The sequence below is a fragment of the Scomber japonicus genome, chromosome 13, assembly GCF_027409825.1.
Source record: "Scomber japonicus isolate fScoJap1 chromosome 13, fScoJap1.pri, whole genome shotgun sequence".
Classification (NCBI taxonomy): Eukaryota; Metazoa; Chordata; class Actinopteri; order Scombriformes; family Scombridae; genus Scomber; species Scomber japonicus.
Window position 1 is genome coordinate 14,695,519 of NC_070590.1, and position 14,045 is coordinate 14,709,563.

At 41.6% G+C, this 14,045-nt stretch overlaps 1 protein-coding gene across 1 annotated transcript; it reads left to right on the forward strand.

Annotated features, from left to right (window-relative positions):
• The first annotated feature begins 664 nt into the window (after positions 1-664).
• On the forward strand, positions 665-13,826 carry LOC128370886 (clustered mitochondria protein homolog). The gene is made up of 28 exons (XM_053331071.1): positions 665-1,970; positions 2,102-2,265; positions 2,362-2,533; positions 3,124-3,264; positions 3,360-3,490; positions 3,594-3,748; positions 3,931-4,056; positions 4,175-4,322; positions 4,462-4,554; positions 4,791-5,009; positions 5,193-5,368; positions 5,502-5,813; positions 5,907-6,055; positions 6,991-7,092; positions 7,174-7,274; positions 7,431-7,583; positions 8,268-8,330; positions 8,431-8,678; positions 8,776-8,860; positions 9,489-9,642; positions 10,507-10,646; positions 10,819-10,899; positions 11,015-11,140; positions 12,448-12,569; positions 12,689-12,782; positions 12,866-13,000; positions 13,520-13,593; positions 13,679-13,826. Exons 1-28 carry the CDS (start codon positions 665-667, stop codon positions 13,824-13,826), a joined length of 5,118 nt encoding a protein of 1,705 aa, XP_053187046.1.
• The last annotated feature ends 219 nt before the right edge of the window (positions 13,827-14,045 follow it).

Sequence of the window (14,045 nt, forward strand, 5' to 3'; positions counted from 1 at the left end):
ACCCAACGGTGATGTCACAGTGTACTGAAACCACCCTGGAGTACGCTTCTACATCACTGCAGCAAGCTGGCAGGTTAAACCTCTGAAGGTATGTACAACTTGCTTTTTTTTGGAGGGGTGAGGGCGTTTTATTTGGTTTTATCTCTCACCTCTTGTATCATTGTACTCACTTAATTATTCTGAAAATGCAGTGACATTGCTAAAAATTTGTCCAACAGGGGCTACAAGAATGCTTGTTATTCACAATCAGTCTTTAACAAAAACACAGGTTAAACAAGTGTCTTTCAAGTTATTTGGAAAAGAAAACAGAACATCCTCCTGTTTCAACTTTAACCTCCAGTACCATAATTGAGCACGATCACGGTTTTCTGTGAAATGAGAAATTATTCACGCCTTTAAAGGTCAGGTCAACTCACCTCCCGTTTTACCGCCAAATAAGTTAGAAGCTAAAACTGCTGGCTTGTTTACAGGCATTCTGACAGGCTCACCACTCATGTTTGCTGCCCTGTTTGATCTATTTCTAGCATTGTTTTGGTGAATACATTATAACCATGGCTACAATATAAAATTCAACTTATTGTCACTTAACTTTTTTAAACACTGTGATCTTTTCTCCCTTAGGCTGCCTACACAGTTGTATTGCTGCCTTGTGCACAGAGGCACCATGGGAAACATCATCCAGTGCTGTCATACACTGTCAGACTACTTTAAGTGTAATGATGTACCAATCCGCAGTGAGGCAGAAAGATCCCCACTGCTTTCCAGCGAAGGGAGTGAATGTGACTCCTCCACCCTGCCAGACAACCTGGAGGACGATATGCTAACCGTCTCCACCGGTGTGACAAACCCTGCCCTCGAACCGGAGAACTTCCTGTTCCCTGACATCATCTTAAGCAGCAACCTTGGAGGGGACGTGGCTCTGGTGGAGCCGATGGTGTGTCTGTTGGTGTCGGAGGAGGAGGAAGGAGGAGGTGAGAGGGTGAGGGTTGGTGAAGGACTAGAGAGAGGAAATAGAGGGAGGAAAAGGGACTACTCTGAGGTTGAGACACAAACTGAAGTGGAGACACAGATTGGAATGGGGGTACAGACACAGACCGGGTTCCAGACAGAAGTTCAGACGCAAACAGAAATGCTGGTGTCCAGAAATGAGAGCGTGAAGAGAGAAGTAAATACACTAATAAATACTGGCATTGCAAAAGAGATGGTTGGAAATATATGGCAAGGTGATGGAGCACTGAAACAGGTGGATATGCTCCTGGAGGCAACGACATCACACAAGATACACTCAGATAATCAATCACTTTTTGCAGAGCTGGAAGTTCCAGGAAAGGTGGAAAAACAGACAAAACAGGAGAGAAACACATTGGTGTATACTGGCGTAACAGAAGAGGGAAAAGCTGACGAGAAGCAGAAAACAATACAAGAGAATGTCTTTAAGTTGCAGCAGAGTACTGTTGCCATCCAGGAAAATATAGACTTTGCCTACAATGAGCACCGCACTTTGCAGATACAAGAGGAGGTCAAGCAAAGAGAACAAAACATTGAATCAGAGCACGCCTCAGTGATGCTGACTGAACACGATGTAAACAACATGGATGAGAACATTGGTGCAGTGGAGAACAACACCGGCATTGTGGAGAATCTTGGCCCTACTGTAGACCTGACACAACAGAGTATTCAGAATAATGAACAGATGGAACAAGAGACTGTGGTGTCCCATCAGAATGTAAATGAAAAGGACCATAACAATATCCACAAAAAAAACAAATTAGATCTGTCAGCAGATCAGATTGAGTCTGAGAAAAACTTACACCCTAAAAAGAGGGAAGAGGACCATGACACACCTGGTCTGCAGCATGTTTTGGAGTTGGATACAGCTCTGCCACAGGTGGAGAAGGAAGAGGCTGAGATGAAGAATGTGACATTGTTATTAGTTGACAGACTGTTTCTGGCAGCACCACACGTCAAAGGTGTGTGTTTGTCAAGTATGTTTTTGTGTATGTTCTGTCATATTCAAAGGTGTCCATGAGGCTTTCAGCTGCAGCTTGTACAATAGATCATCATGCTTTCATCATTATTCACTCTTGTTTTGAATCTTCAGCAGCGCCTCCGAGTCAAACTGAAGAAAGCCCCGAAAATGATGGCCTGGAGGAGTCTGATGTTGATAAAACAAAGCAACTTAGCATCCGTGACATAGTTGAGCTCCAAGAGACGGGCTTCACTGTCAAGATCCAACCTCCTGGAACAGAAAGTTTTGAGCTTCAGGTCCTGCTGTACTATGATTATTAAAGCCACTTAATTGTATCTTCATGTCTTTCCACATCACACCAGTCCAACTCTCTGCCTCTGTTCTCCTCTTAGGTGTCAGGCCAGATGCTGGTGGCAGAGCTGCAGCAGGTACTGATGGATCATGAGCTAACCTGCCACCGCACATGCTTCTCCCTTCAGCTGGGAGGCGCCGTGCTCGAAAGCCTCACAGAGTTACGCTCCATTCAGGGCATCCAGGAAGGAGGGCTGATCAAAGTGATGGAGGGTAACTGCCTCTTCCTTTATTTTACTTTCTAAACTGCACCATTTTGTTTTATATTGTACAGACATGCACTGATTTGCAGTGGTGGAAGACGCATTCAGATCCTTTTCTTAAAAATAACAATACAACAAGTTTAAAGTACAGAAACGTTACGAGCACAATATGCTTATCAAAAGTAAAGCCTGTGTGTGTGTTATGAAAAATTACATTAACAAATAGTTGATACTGATGCCTCAGGGTATAAAAAAGTAGAATTGTATAGCTCTAACTGGTCAAGGTGGAACCAGTTTCCAGTCCCTCTCCAATCTGCTTTTTCACAAAATATTTGATCATATTTCTTCTGTCAAATGAATGTAGTGAAGTAAAAAGCATAATATTTCTCTCTGAAATGCAGTGGAGTAGAAGTATAAAATAGCAGAAAAAGAAAATATTCAAGTAAAGCACTTCGGTACAGAAGTTACTTTCTATTTTTCCTTCATTGCTGATTTGTTTAATGAAATGCATCACAACAATAAGTTTCCCATTCACCTTGTACGTCTGTAAGATTGAATTAAACACTTTATATGCATGCATGTTTTCTGATCTTGTTACAGATTCTTACTCTGTGCGTGATGCTCGTCTTCATCTCAGACATGTCCGTGACCTTCTGAGGAGTCTTGACCCCACAGATGCGTACAACGGAGTGAACGGCAGTTCTCTGTCTTACCTCACCTTCTACACCCGAGGAGAAAAAGGTAATGTTCTCTCATACCTGGTCACGTCCTCCTCCCATCCTCCTCCCTTGTCTGTGCATTGTTTGACACTTTCACCTCCGTATTAATCCATTCAGATAGTGAAAGTGTGGGGAAGAGGCGAGCTGCTGAAAAAGAGTCTGTTGACTGCAGCCCTCCAGAATACATCCTCCCTGGATACAAAGATCGACTGCTTACTCCGCTTCAGCCAGTCAGAGGTGACTGGAAGGTGAGAGACCAGCTTTTTTATCTAAAAATATGACTGGTTACGTAAAACATCTATTAAATATGTATTAATTCAAGGATCTGGACTGCTTTTCTGTGTTGGGTAGCCGTTACAGTGCCTGAGGGTCCTGACTATGAGTAGCTGGAACCCTCCTCCTGGAAACAGGAAGATGCATGGGGACTTAATGTACCTCAATGTCCTGACTATGGAAGACAAAGAACTCAACATTACATCCTCAGCACGTGGCTTCTACCTCAACCAGTGAGTATTAAACTGTTCGTCCATTTGGGAGTAGTCTAAGCCATGAACATTGAACAAGAGTTGCCTCAAGTATATTGTATTTTTGCCTCTTTAAATTTCACAAGAAGACTTAGAAAACCCTCGCCCCGTAGTCATTCTTATAATGATTATGTACAATGTGTGTTTCCCTCTGACTGCTCCAGGTCCACTAGCTTCGACTTCAATCCTAAACCTGCAGTTCCCAAAATCCTTTGCCACTCTCTTGTTGAACTGTTGAGTCAGGTCAGCCCTGCCTTCAGGAAAAACTTCAGTGCCCTGCAGAAGAAAAGGTGACAAAACCTTATGGACCTAATGTATGGTAAAACTTAGTTGAAAAGTGAAAATATGGCAATATCAGTAACATTTCTAGAATTCACACGCTGTTTTCTGTCTCTTGCTGTGAACCAGAGTCCAGCAGCATCCTTATGAGCGAATCGCAGCCCCTTTCCAGGTGTTCAATTGGATTGCCCCTCAAGGAGACCACACCCTTGACTGTGTCAGAGCAGAGGAGACACATACCAGTCGCATGGGCCAGGACGAGCACACAGCCGGGCAGGTTGCACAAAACTCATATTGCAAATGCAGACAAATGTAACATTTCAGGGAAGTGAAGAATGTTTGCTGTGTGCTGAGGATTCATGGTGCATCTGAGGGTTACTGATGCTGACATTTATTTGTGTGTGTCATGAGCACAGAACCGAGAGTGGAATGAGGAGCTGCAGGGATGCAAGGAACTCCCCAGAAGCTCTCTTCAGGAGCGTCTGCACAGAGAGAGGATCTTATTCAAGGTAAGACCACATCTTCTTTATAATCCTTGTTCTGATTCGTGGAAAGAGAAGAAAACTGACTGTAAGAGCATCAGTTTCAATACCTGAAGCTCTATCCAGCAGTACAGAATGAAAAAGATTAACTAAACCTCCCTTGTCCAATACTTCCTCGGTTTTGTGCTCATTCTTTTCTTTTGCTGCTGCTCTTTTCTGACATGGGAAACTGCATTAACCAAGATATTCATTCCTCCATCCAGACCAACAGTGACTTTGTTGCTGCTGTGACACGAGGTGCTATAGCAGTTATCGATGGTAACGTCATGCCGTTAAACCCAGGGGAAGCACCTCATATGCAGATGTTTATCTGGAACAACCTCTTCTTCAGCCTTGGGTTTGACATTTCTGAGCACTACCGCCCACTAGGGGGCAACACTGCAGCTCATGCTGCTGCCATCTGTGACCTCAGAGGAGCACAGGTATGCATGAGTCCTGACTCACAAACCCAAAGAGTGGTGGCAGTTTCATGGATAGATTATTTTACTCTCACTTTTAAAACACGTTTATCTAATCCTGTGCCACACAGTCATAAATCAAAAGTTCAATTAGCAGGGATACTTGTATGTTCTTGCAATCCAGTTACAAATATTTATAAACTACAGGCATACACATCTGTCGACATAGAAGGGCTACACTTACTAGGGACAGCTGTGGTGGATTATCGTGGTATCCGTGTCATCGCTCAAACGATCGTTCCTGGCATACTGGAGAAAAATCAGGAGCAGAGTGTCGTCTACGGCTCTAATGACTATGGAAAAACTGTGTTTACACACCCCAGGTACACTCACACAAAACAATGAAGTCTTGCACTGTAGGAATTTGGATGTTGATCAAGTAAAAGTTCAAACATGTAATCTTACAGGCTAAGGCAACACTGATGTGTGTTAAAGCAGAAGTGTGTTTTGTTGCAGGTTTCTGGAGCTTCTGGATAAAACCAGTAAACCACTGAGAATCCAACGTCACCAGGTGCTCGACCACAATGACAGCTCAGTGGAGCTTTGCTCTGGCATCGAGACCAAAGGCATCCTGGGTAATGACGGACGACCCTACATTTTGGACCTTCTCCGGACCTTTCCCCCAGACCTTAATTTCCAGTTCTCAGAGACAGAGGAGAGGAGAGAGGAGGTGCCAAAGGAATGTCAGAGCTTTGGTTATCCACAGCGTCATCCTCACAGCCTGGCCAGCCTGAGACCGGAGTTGATTGAGGCCTTCGTCCAACACAGGTTAGACAGAGGACATGGAGAGCCCTTTGATGTGTGAACTGAGCTTTGGAAATAAAGTTTGGCACTCCAGATTCTTTATGCTTCCTGTTGCAGGTATGACGTTTATGTCACGATGGTGTCCGAGGGGCTCAAACAGCTGGAGGAACGTGCTGAGATGATTCAGGATAAAGATGCAGGGCAGAGTGATGAACCAGTCGATGAACCGAGAGCTGGAGATATAGCTGCAGCAGGAGCTGACATGGGTGAATAGTACCAGCTAAATGAACAGAAAGATGTTTTTCATTGTTGATTAATCTATTGATTATGTTCTTGATTAATTTAGCTGTTGGTCCATAAAATATCAGAAAATGATGGAAAATGTAAATCACTATTTCCCAAAACCCAAGATGTCCTCAGATATCTTGTTTTGTCCCAACTAACCCATAACCCAAAATCAGTCTTTTTACTGCCACAGAAGACTAAAGAAACCAGAAAATATTCACATTTGAAAAGCTGGAAACAGAGAATTTGGACTCAAAACTATTAAGCGATTATCAAAATCTTTGGCAATTGATTGAATTAATTGGATTCTAATCAGTTGATTGACTAATCGTTGCAGCTCTCATGTATTTGTAAACCAGGACTGAATAGACTGACAGACATAGAGTGAGAAGCTACAACATTAACTGAATACAGGATATACTTAGAAATATAAATTCATTGAAATATGTAGAACTGTGAGGTGAAAAGTTTATTCTTGATTTTGAAAACACAACGTCACTTCACTTTTGACCATAGCACATGATCCTCATCAGTGGATGTATTTTGCTCAAGAATTAGGGATGTTCAAATTTGCAGTTTTTTGGTGCACTTTGAAGACCTCTCATTCCTGTTGGTTTAAAAGCTGAGGTTGAAAGTTTGTTCTTGATGTGGAGGTCCATTTAGGCGCTGTGAACTTAGTAAACTCGGTTTTCATGCCAACATGGGTGGACCGTGTAGTTAGATTGTTTTCCCAAATGGAGAATCATGATTACAAAATTCTGCTAACTTAAGAATTATTACTGAAACATCAAAATACAAATACAAATATTGATTGTAAATCAATGAATGAATGAGACCAAATAAAGTGGTGAGGATTGTGATACTGTGCTATTTTAATGAATGATTCATTGTTGTTTTTAACTTTTTCCTTTCATAGAATTTCACAAGAGAAATGTGATCATAAAAGCTTGTAAAGCTGTTGGATCAGTGAGTGACACTTGCTTTGACATTCGCTTCAACCCTGATGTTTGCTCTCCAGGTAAAGTATAAGTTAGATGTGTGTGTCCCACAAAGCGTCATGTATATAAGACTAAGATCGAACTGTTTGTCTTTGCTGTAGATGTTTCTTTTCCCTCTGAGTGTGCTGAGGAGGTGCAGAGGCAGAGACAGCTCTTATGGGATGCAGCTGCTTTTCTACTTTCTAATCAGATTCCAGCTGTGGTGAGTCTTAAGTGGAATAATGTTCAGACCTTTCATGTGCATGGTGATGAAATTTATGTGTGTGTGTGTGTGTGTGTGTGTGTGTGTGTGTGTGTGTGTGTGTGTGTGTGTGTGTGTGTCTGTGTGTGTGTGTGTGTGTCTGTGTGTGTGTGGTAGGTGAGGGACTGTCTCGACCACATGGCAGTGCCGATGGATGGTGCGACCCTGACCTCAGTGCTGCACCAGCGGGGTGTGAATGTACGTTACCTGGCAACACTGTTGATGGAGCTGGACAAGATGGAGGAAGGAGACAGACTCAAACACATACAGGTACCTGAATCATCATTTATTCCTCCTTCTTGCAGATAGTTTAAATTGATACAATTTCCTTTACATCGCTTCCTTGTGTTTAATTGCAGGGATTCATAATTTTTGTCTTAAAAACAAATACATTCTTTAAGACCTTCAACAATCTTTGCTGATTGTAAGCAGGAAATAATATTCACTGTGGTGTATGTAACTTGTAACTCAGTGTATAATTTATCAGTCTGGCAATTTATAACAGATGTGCCTTGACAATGGTGCAGGCTTAATGAGATGAACTGGATTACATTTCAAAGCCAGAAATAATTACATCTGCTTCACAGTGATACAGTCCTAGACCTTTCCAACTGTTCCAAGTAATTATTCTACTAGATCAAAGAAAACCCAGTTACAGTGGTGGTTAGTGTTGAAAAAGGTGAAAGAGATAAAAGATGGTAATTACCAAGCGCTCCACAGATGTGTTTACCAAAAGAAATTGACCAGTTAGATATTAACCTCTCCTGTAAAACTGAACAAAGCATTATGTAGATTTAAAAAAATTAAGGAAAGCAGCTACTTCAGCCTCCATTTTATCATATACACTTATCTATTATATCAGTGTCAAGATCAAAGGTTTTACTACTTTTTTGGTCAAGGCCAAAGGTATCTCTAATCAGTGTCTTTTGTAATGGAACAAATGTTTCTTCACAGAGGATTTCTATTGGTGAAGTCATCATCCGAAGTGCTAAACACATCTTCAGGACCTATCTGCAGGTTGGGGTACTCAAATAACATCCACAAATAAGATGCATAAATGACATGTTAGAATATAACATTTTACAATCTGGCACACATTTTCCTGTTTTTCACTCAGGATGTGGAGCCTGCTGCTTTCTCTGCGGCTGTCAGCCACTTCTTAAACTGCCTCCTGAGCTCCACTGCCTGTTTCCCGGACTCATGCTCAGATGAACTGCTCACTCGTCGCAGGAGCCGCCGCCGCCGTAGCCACGGGAGTCGAGTTGCCATGTTGACAGACAGTGTGTGGGCTAAAATGACCCCCAATGAGCTGTGGGGCAAGATCAGGACTGAGGCTGGACAATATTATCATTACACCATTAATGGGTGTGTGTTTGTGCATGTGTGTGTTTGTGGGTGGGTATTTGCAAAAGGATTTTTCATGTCAATGAACTGAATGAGTTGTCATTCTCTCTGTGTTCAGTGATAGTATGGATGAGGTTATAGGGAAGTACAGCTTTCAGAGGATCTCCCTACTGAGAGAGATGGCCCTCAAGACTGGGATCCAGGTCAGACATCTATCATGCTTGCCTCCGTAACACATTTACCTATGAAATGAAATCAATCCTGTCTATGTTAAAGCTGCACTAGATGAACATTTTATCAGTTTTATCAGTAAAACTCTGAAGCTGCAATTGATAAAAGTTTGTCATCCCCATTATCTGAGACATAAATTTATTTGACCACAAAAAAGGGAGGAATTAGGACTGGAGACATAAATACAAAATTACATAAATACATCAAGTTATGGACTGACTTATGATTGAATCTGCTGCAAATGTTTTTCTCCATTATTTCATCCCGTCCAGCAAACATTGGAAGATTTAGATGTGAGGTAATCTTCTGAAGCCCCCCACACCTGTGTTGTTAAGTTCACAGGGGGAAAAAATGCTTAAGTTAAATGCTCAATGAGGTCTGAATCTATAAGTTTAGTATGAGGACTGACATTATGCTTCTGGAGTTTTTAGGTGCTGGAATCCTTCAAACATGTAAAAATTAAATTAATATGCAGCATTGACTTTTTGCCAGAGATAGATAAAGATATCTGGTGTAGCTTTGACGTACATTTCAAAGTCTCCCTTTCACTCAAACTGTGTTTTCTACTTATACCCCTCCTTCTTTTTGTCTGTATTTTAGGTGCAGTTGAGGGAGTATGCGTTTGAGTCTCGACACAGGCCGGCGTTTAGTGAGGAAGACGTCGTCAACATGTTTCCTGTGGTCAAACATCTCCAACCTAGAGCAACAGATGCCACACTCCTTGTACAAAATGCACAGGTGGCAGTGCAGCAGGGTGAGAGACACGGACACAAATATTCACAATTGCATACTGTATGTTTACATTTAAGGCTGCGTGTTGGCTTAACCTGGGTGCTTAAAGTAAACGTAAACATTAAGAGGAGCACCTACACAGGAAATACACTGTTCTGCTAATGCACTGCAGCTGTGATGATGTGAGAAAATGTTTTTTCTGCAGGTATCAATACACAGTAGAACCACACGATGATATTTTCAGCACGGGAAGTCAAGTTAACAATATACTTGACATCCAAGTGGCTTAAGCTCTGATTAAAACTGTTGCTAGGAAACTGAAAACATAAATAGACATAGCTATGAGCAAGCACTGTTTCCATTTCAAAAGGAGAGTGATCACAAGCATCCAGACACTTTCTACTTAAAAAGGTCATTCAAATGGACTCCTTCTCGTGCACCATACGATTACATTTACTTTCCATTTTGCCACACGCTCAGTGCATAGACACAAATAATTAGGGCCACCATCCACGCATTAGCCAACCTTTAATCAATACTGATCCTGGCTGAATTCAATTTCATTTCACTTTAATTGTCATTCTTATGCAGGTACTTAAAAACGAAATACTGTTTCACTAGTTAAAACACTTTAAAAAAGGGAACAGTGCAATAATTAACATTCAAATTTGGAGGTGAAGATCTGTCTACAGGGGCTCTGCAATTTCCTTTGTGGATCGTTATCTTCTATCTTGGTGCATGGCAACAACAGAACTTCAGAACCTCAAACACTGATTTCCACAGATTTCCACAGATTTCCACTTGTTAATGGATTAAATCATTTAAGGTGTACATCATTTTAGGAACAGATTTTATACTCATGAGCTTGTTTTATGTTTGCTTTTAGGGCTTCTCAAAGAGGGCTATGAATTAATTAGCCAGGCCCTGACTCTGTTCAGCAGCGTGTGTGGGGTCCTTCATGAGGATGTGTGCATGTGCCTGCGTCTGCTGGGACGGCTCAGCTACATCTTGGGAGATTACGCAGATGTAAATAAGCATTACAATTCAATTTTATAAGGTTATTTGACATCATCCCCACACATCTCAACTTTTAAGATATTAATGGAGTGGTACCAAGCAGCCATTTAATCTGAATATTAAGAAAGAAACAGACTGCTTTCATAAATTAATGTCTCTCTCATTTATCCATGTCTCACAGGCCCTGAGCCACCAGGAAAAGGCTGTCATGAGTAGTGAGAGAGTACAAGGAATAGACCACCCACAGACTATACAAGACTATGTGAGTTTCTTCACCTTTTCATTGATGCAAAACTTGTTAATACTGTGACCTTTTTAGTTATCTTTTCTGATATAATATTTCATTTGTGTGAAGTATTCTCCTTTCTGTGATTCAGACTTTTTTGGCCCTGTACTGCTTTGCTGGAGGTCGACAGTCAGTCTCTCTGCAGCTGCTGTATCGTGCTCGGTACCTCGCCCTGCTTGTGAGTGGAGAAGATCATCCACACGTCGCTCTGCTGGATGTAAGTGAGACCTCACCTGCATGTGGTTTATCTCCTGGTGGTTTCTTTCTTTTTACTTTATTATCCACAAAATCTATTTAGATCTTATTAATGCTAGTATAAATTATTTAGTCACAGATTTATGGTAATTTGAGGTAAGTGGATCCTGAGGGAAAGAACAAATGAGAATTTTCTTGTAAATTTTTCTTGTAATTTTCTTCTAAATGTTTTTATTGAACAAGTTCAGAATACAGAATACTTACACTGAATACAGAACAACAGTATATGTTAACCAACAGGCTTCAATATCAACTAGTTTCAAAACATAGGACCTTTACACCTGTAGGATTTTAAGATGATGAAAATGTTGCATCACGGTACCTAAACTCGAATAAAACTTGAGGAAATAATTGTAGATTCAGTACTGGGAAATGCAAATAGGCATTGCTACAACCTGAGGCCTTGCCAAACCATTAAAAAACACTGAATGCAAACACCCAATGAAAGTTACTTGACCCATTGTAATATCAGCAGCTACCAGCAGCTGTCAAAATTCAAGGTAGATTTCTGTGTGCAGGATATTGTGTGTTTAATCAATCAATCTCAATCAATCAATCAATCTTTATTTGTATAGCGCCAAATCACAACAAGGTCATCTCAAGGCACTTTACACATTCGGTTCTAAACTGAACTCTTCAGGTTTTAATTTTAAAGAGACCCAATATTCCCACATGAGCGAGCACTTGGCAACAGTGGCAAGAAAAAATCTGTCATCCAGACATCTACAGGCCCAGATTACCTGTGAGATGAGAAAGCACAGACAACTCCGGGGAAGAAGTTTAGGTTATTGAATGCATTAATAGTACATGAATGTTAATGGATATAGAAGGATGGGTAGAGAGAGAGAGAGGGAGAAGGAGAGAGGAGCTCAGTACATCATGGGGGTCCCCCGGCAATCTAAGCCTATGGCAGCATAAGTTAAGAGCTCAAAGAGCCCTAACTATAAGCTTTATCAAAAAGGAAAGTTTTAAGCCTACTCTTAAATGTAGGGAGGGTGTCTGCCCCCCGGACCGAATCTGGAAGATGGTTCCACAGGAGAGGAGCCTGATAGCTGAAGGCTCTGCCTCCCATTCTACTTTTAGAGATACTAGGAACCACAAGTAGGCCTGCATGCTGGGAGCGCAGTGTTCTGTTAGGTACATAAGGTACTATAGGCTCTTTAAGATATGATGGAGCCTAATCATTAAGAGCTTTAAAAGTGAGGAGAAGCATTTTAAATTCTATTCTCTCTTTCTAGTTTTTGTCCCTGTTGCTCTCTTTTACATCAGAGTATGCTGGGTCTAGTACTTCATGGACTGATGGAGTATGAGGTTTCCCTTAAGTTCCTACAAAATGCCTTCATTTTAACGTCAAAATACCACGGTGCCACATCCCTGAAGAATGCGCACAGGTAAGACAGCTGTCTGGTCAACAGGTTACACTTGCTGTCACCTTCATATGCATGAATTTCTACCTTCCTTTATCTTCCTTATTGTCATTGTTACCTCTCCATGTCTATCTTCTGTACAGTCATCATCTGCTCGCCACCGTGTACGAGAGTAAAGGAGAGTTTCGATCAGCACTGCAACATGAGAAAGAGGCTTACTCAATATATAAGAGCCAGGTGAGCTTTAAAATGCAGTGTTCGCTGATGGTTTATGCAATGCTTTGTTTTAACTGAGAGTCTTCATTGTTGCACACTTGCAGGTTGGCGAGAACCATGACAGTACGAAGGAAAGCTCAGAGTACCTGAAGAGCCTCACTCAGCAAGCTGTGATCCTTCAGAAAGCCATCAACCATATCTACTCTAACACACCCAGTGCCTGTATTCCACCTCCAAAGGTTTGTACAGTTTTATAAATGCATGCACACTGTTACAGCTAGATTAGTGTATCCAAGTGCAGCACACACAGACAAGAGGCAGCGAATTAAGTTTGCAGGGCAGTTTATTGCTGGGTTGGAAGCTGGGCGACTAGGGCGAGTGCTTGGGTGGATCAAGAAACCTGGGTCCAAGGGAGACAGATGATGCAGGAGGACTGGAGAGCGGGGCTTGAGTCAGGTTTAAACAGAGATTAGGTGAATGCTGAATACTACAGAAGAGTAACCAGAACAAAGATAGGCTATATGGAGGCTGAACCCAGTATTTATGCAGGACAAATCATGATAATTGACAGTTAGTTGCCTGATTCCCGCACACCAGTTTTCACTCCTATAATTAGAGAAACACAGACACACAAGGAGGGGGAAAGGGAGAGAGTTGCTGCAGGCTAGATGGAAGACACACACATGCAAACAAAGAAGAATGTACAAAAATATACATTTCTGGTTGTGCGATTCTTCATCTCATCTGTGTTTTTCCAGTTTTCCATACCAAGCCTTCCTAAAATCCTTCAGCAGCTCAACCTGACCTGTGGGATAATCCTCATTCCTCTCAGGTGAATTAATAACATCTTCAAATCTTTAATATTGTTTCATGAAGCAGTGATGTTGACATGTAGTCTTATGTCTTTCTCTGTCTAGTGAAAAAGAAATCGCAGACCTGAGGACTCAGTTCAAGGGGAAGGAAAAGGTTCAAGTGAAAGAGCTGGAAAATCAGTTATTCAAGCAAAAAGATGTAATAACTTCAGACAACAGACAACACCGGGCTATGGACTTGGATGCACAGTGACAACAGAATTTAGTCAGACGTCTGAAAATGACTGCGGAGAACAACTCTGGGCCAATTGGGACTCCAGATAACCTACTTTGGATAAAAGCTATATAGTCTATAGTATATAGCCTTTGAAACAGCTCTTGTTAAGCTCTTGTTGAGATCCAGGACATGCATGAATTCCAGAGGGATTGCTGGGATCCATGTACAACTTTCCTCCTTTTGTCAAAAAAATGC

Coding starts and splice junctions, on each gene's coding strand:
- LOC128370886 (XM_053331071.1), top strand. CDS start 665: ATGGGAAACATCATCCAGTGCTGTCATACACTGTCAGACTACTTTAAG. Junction 3,749..3,930: donor CGTGGCTTCTACCTCAACCA/GTGAGTATTAAA, acceptor TGACTGCTCCAG/GTCCACTAGCTTCGACTTCA. Junction 9,643..10,506: donor ACAGGTGGCAGTGCAGCAGG/GTGAGAGACACG, acceptor GTTTGCTTTTAG/GGCTTCTCAAAGAGGGCTAT.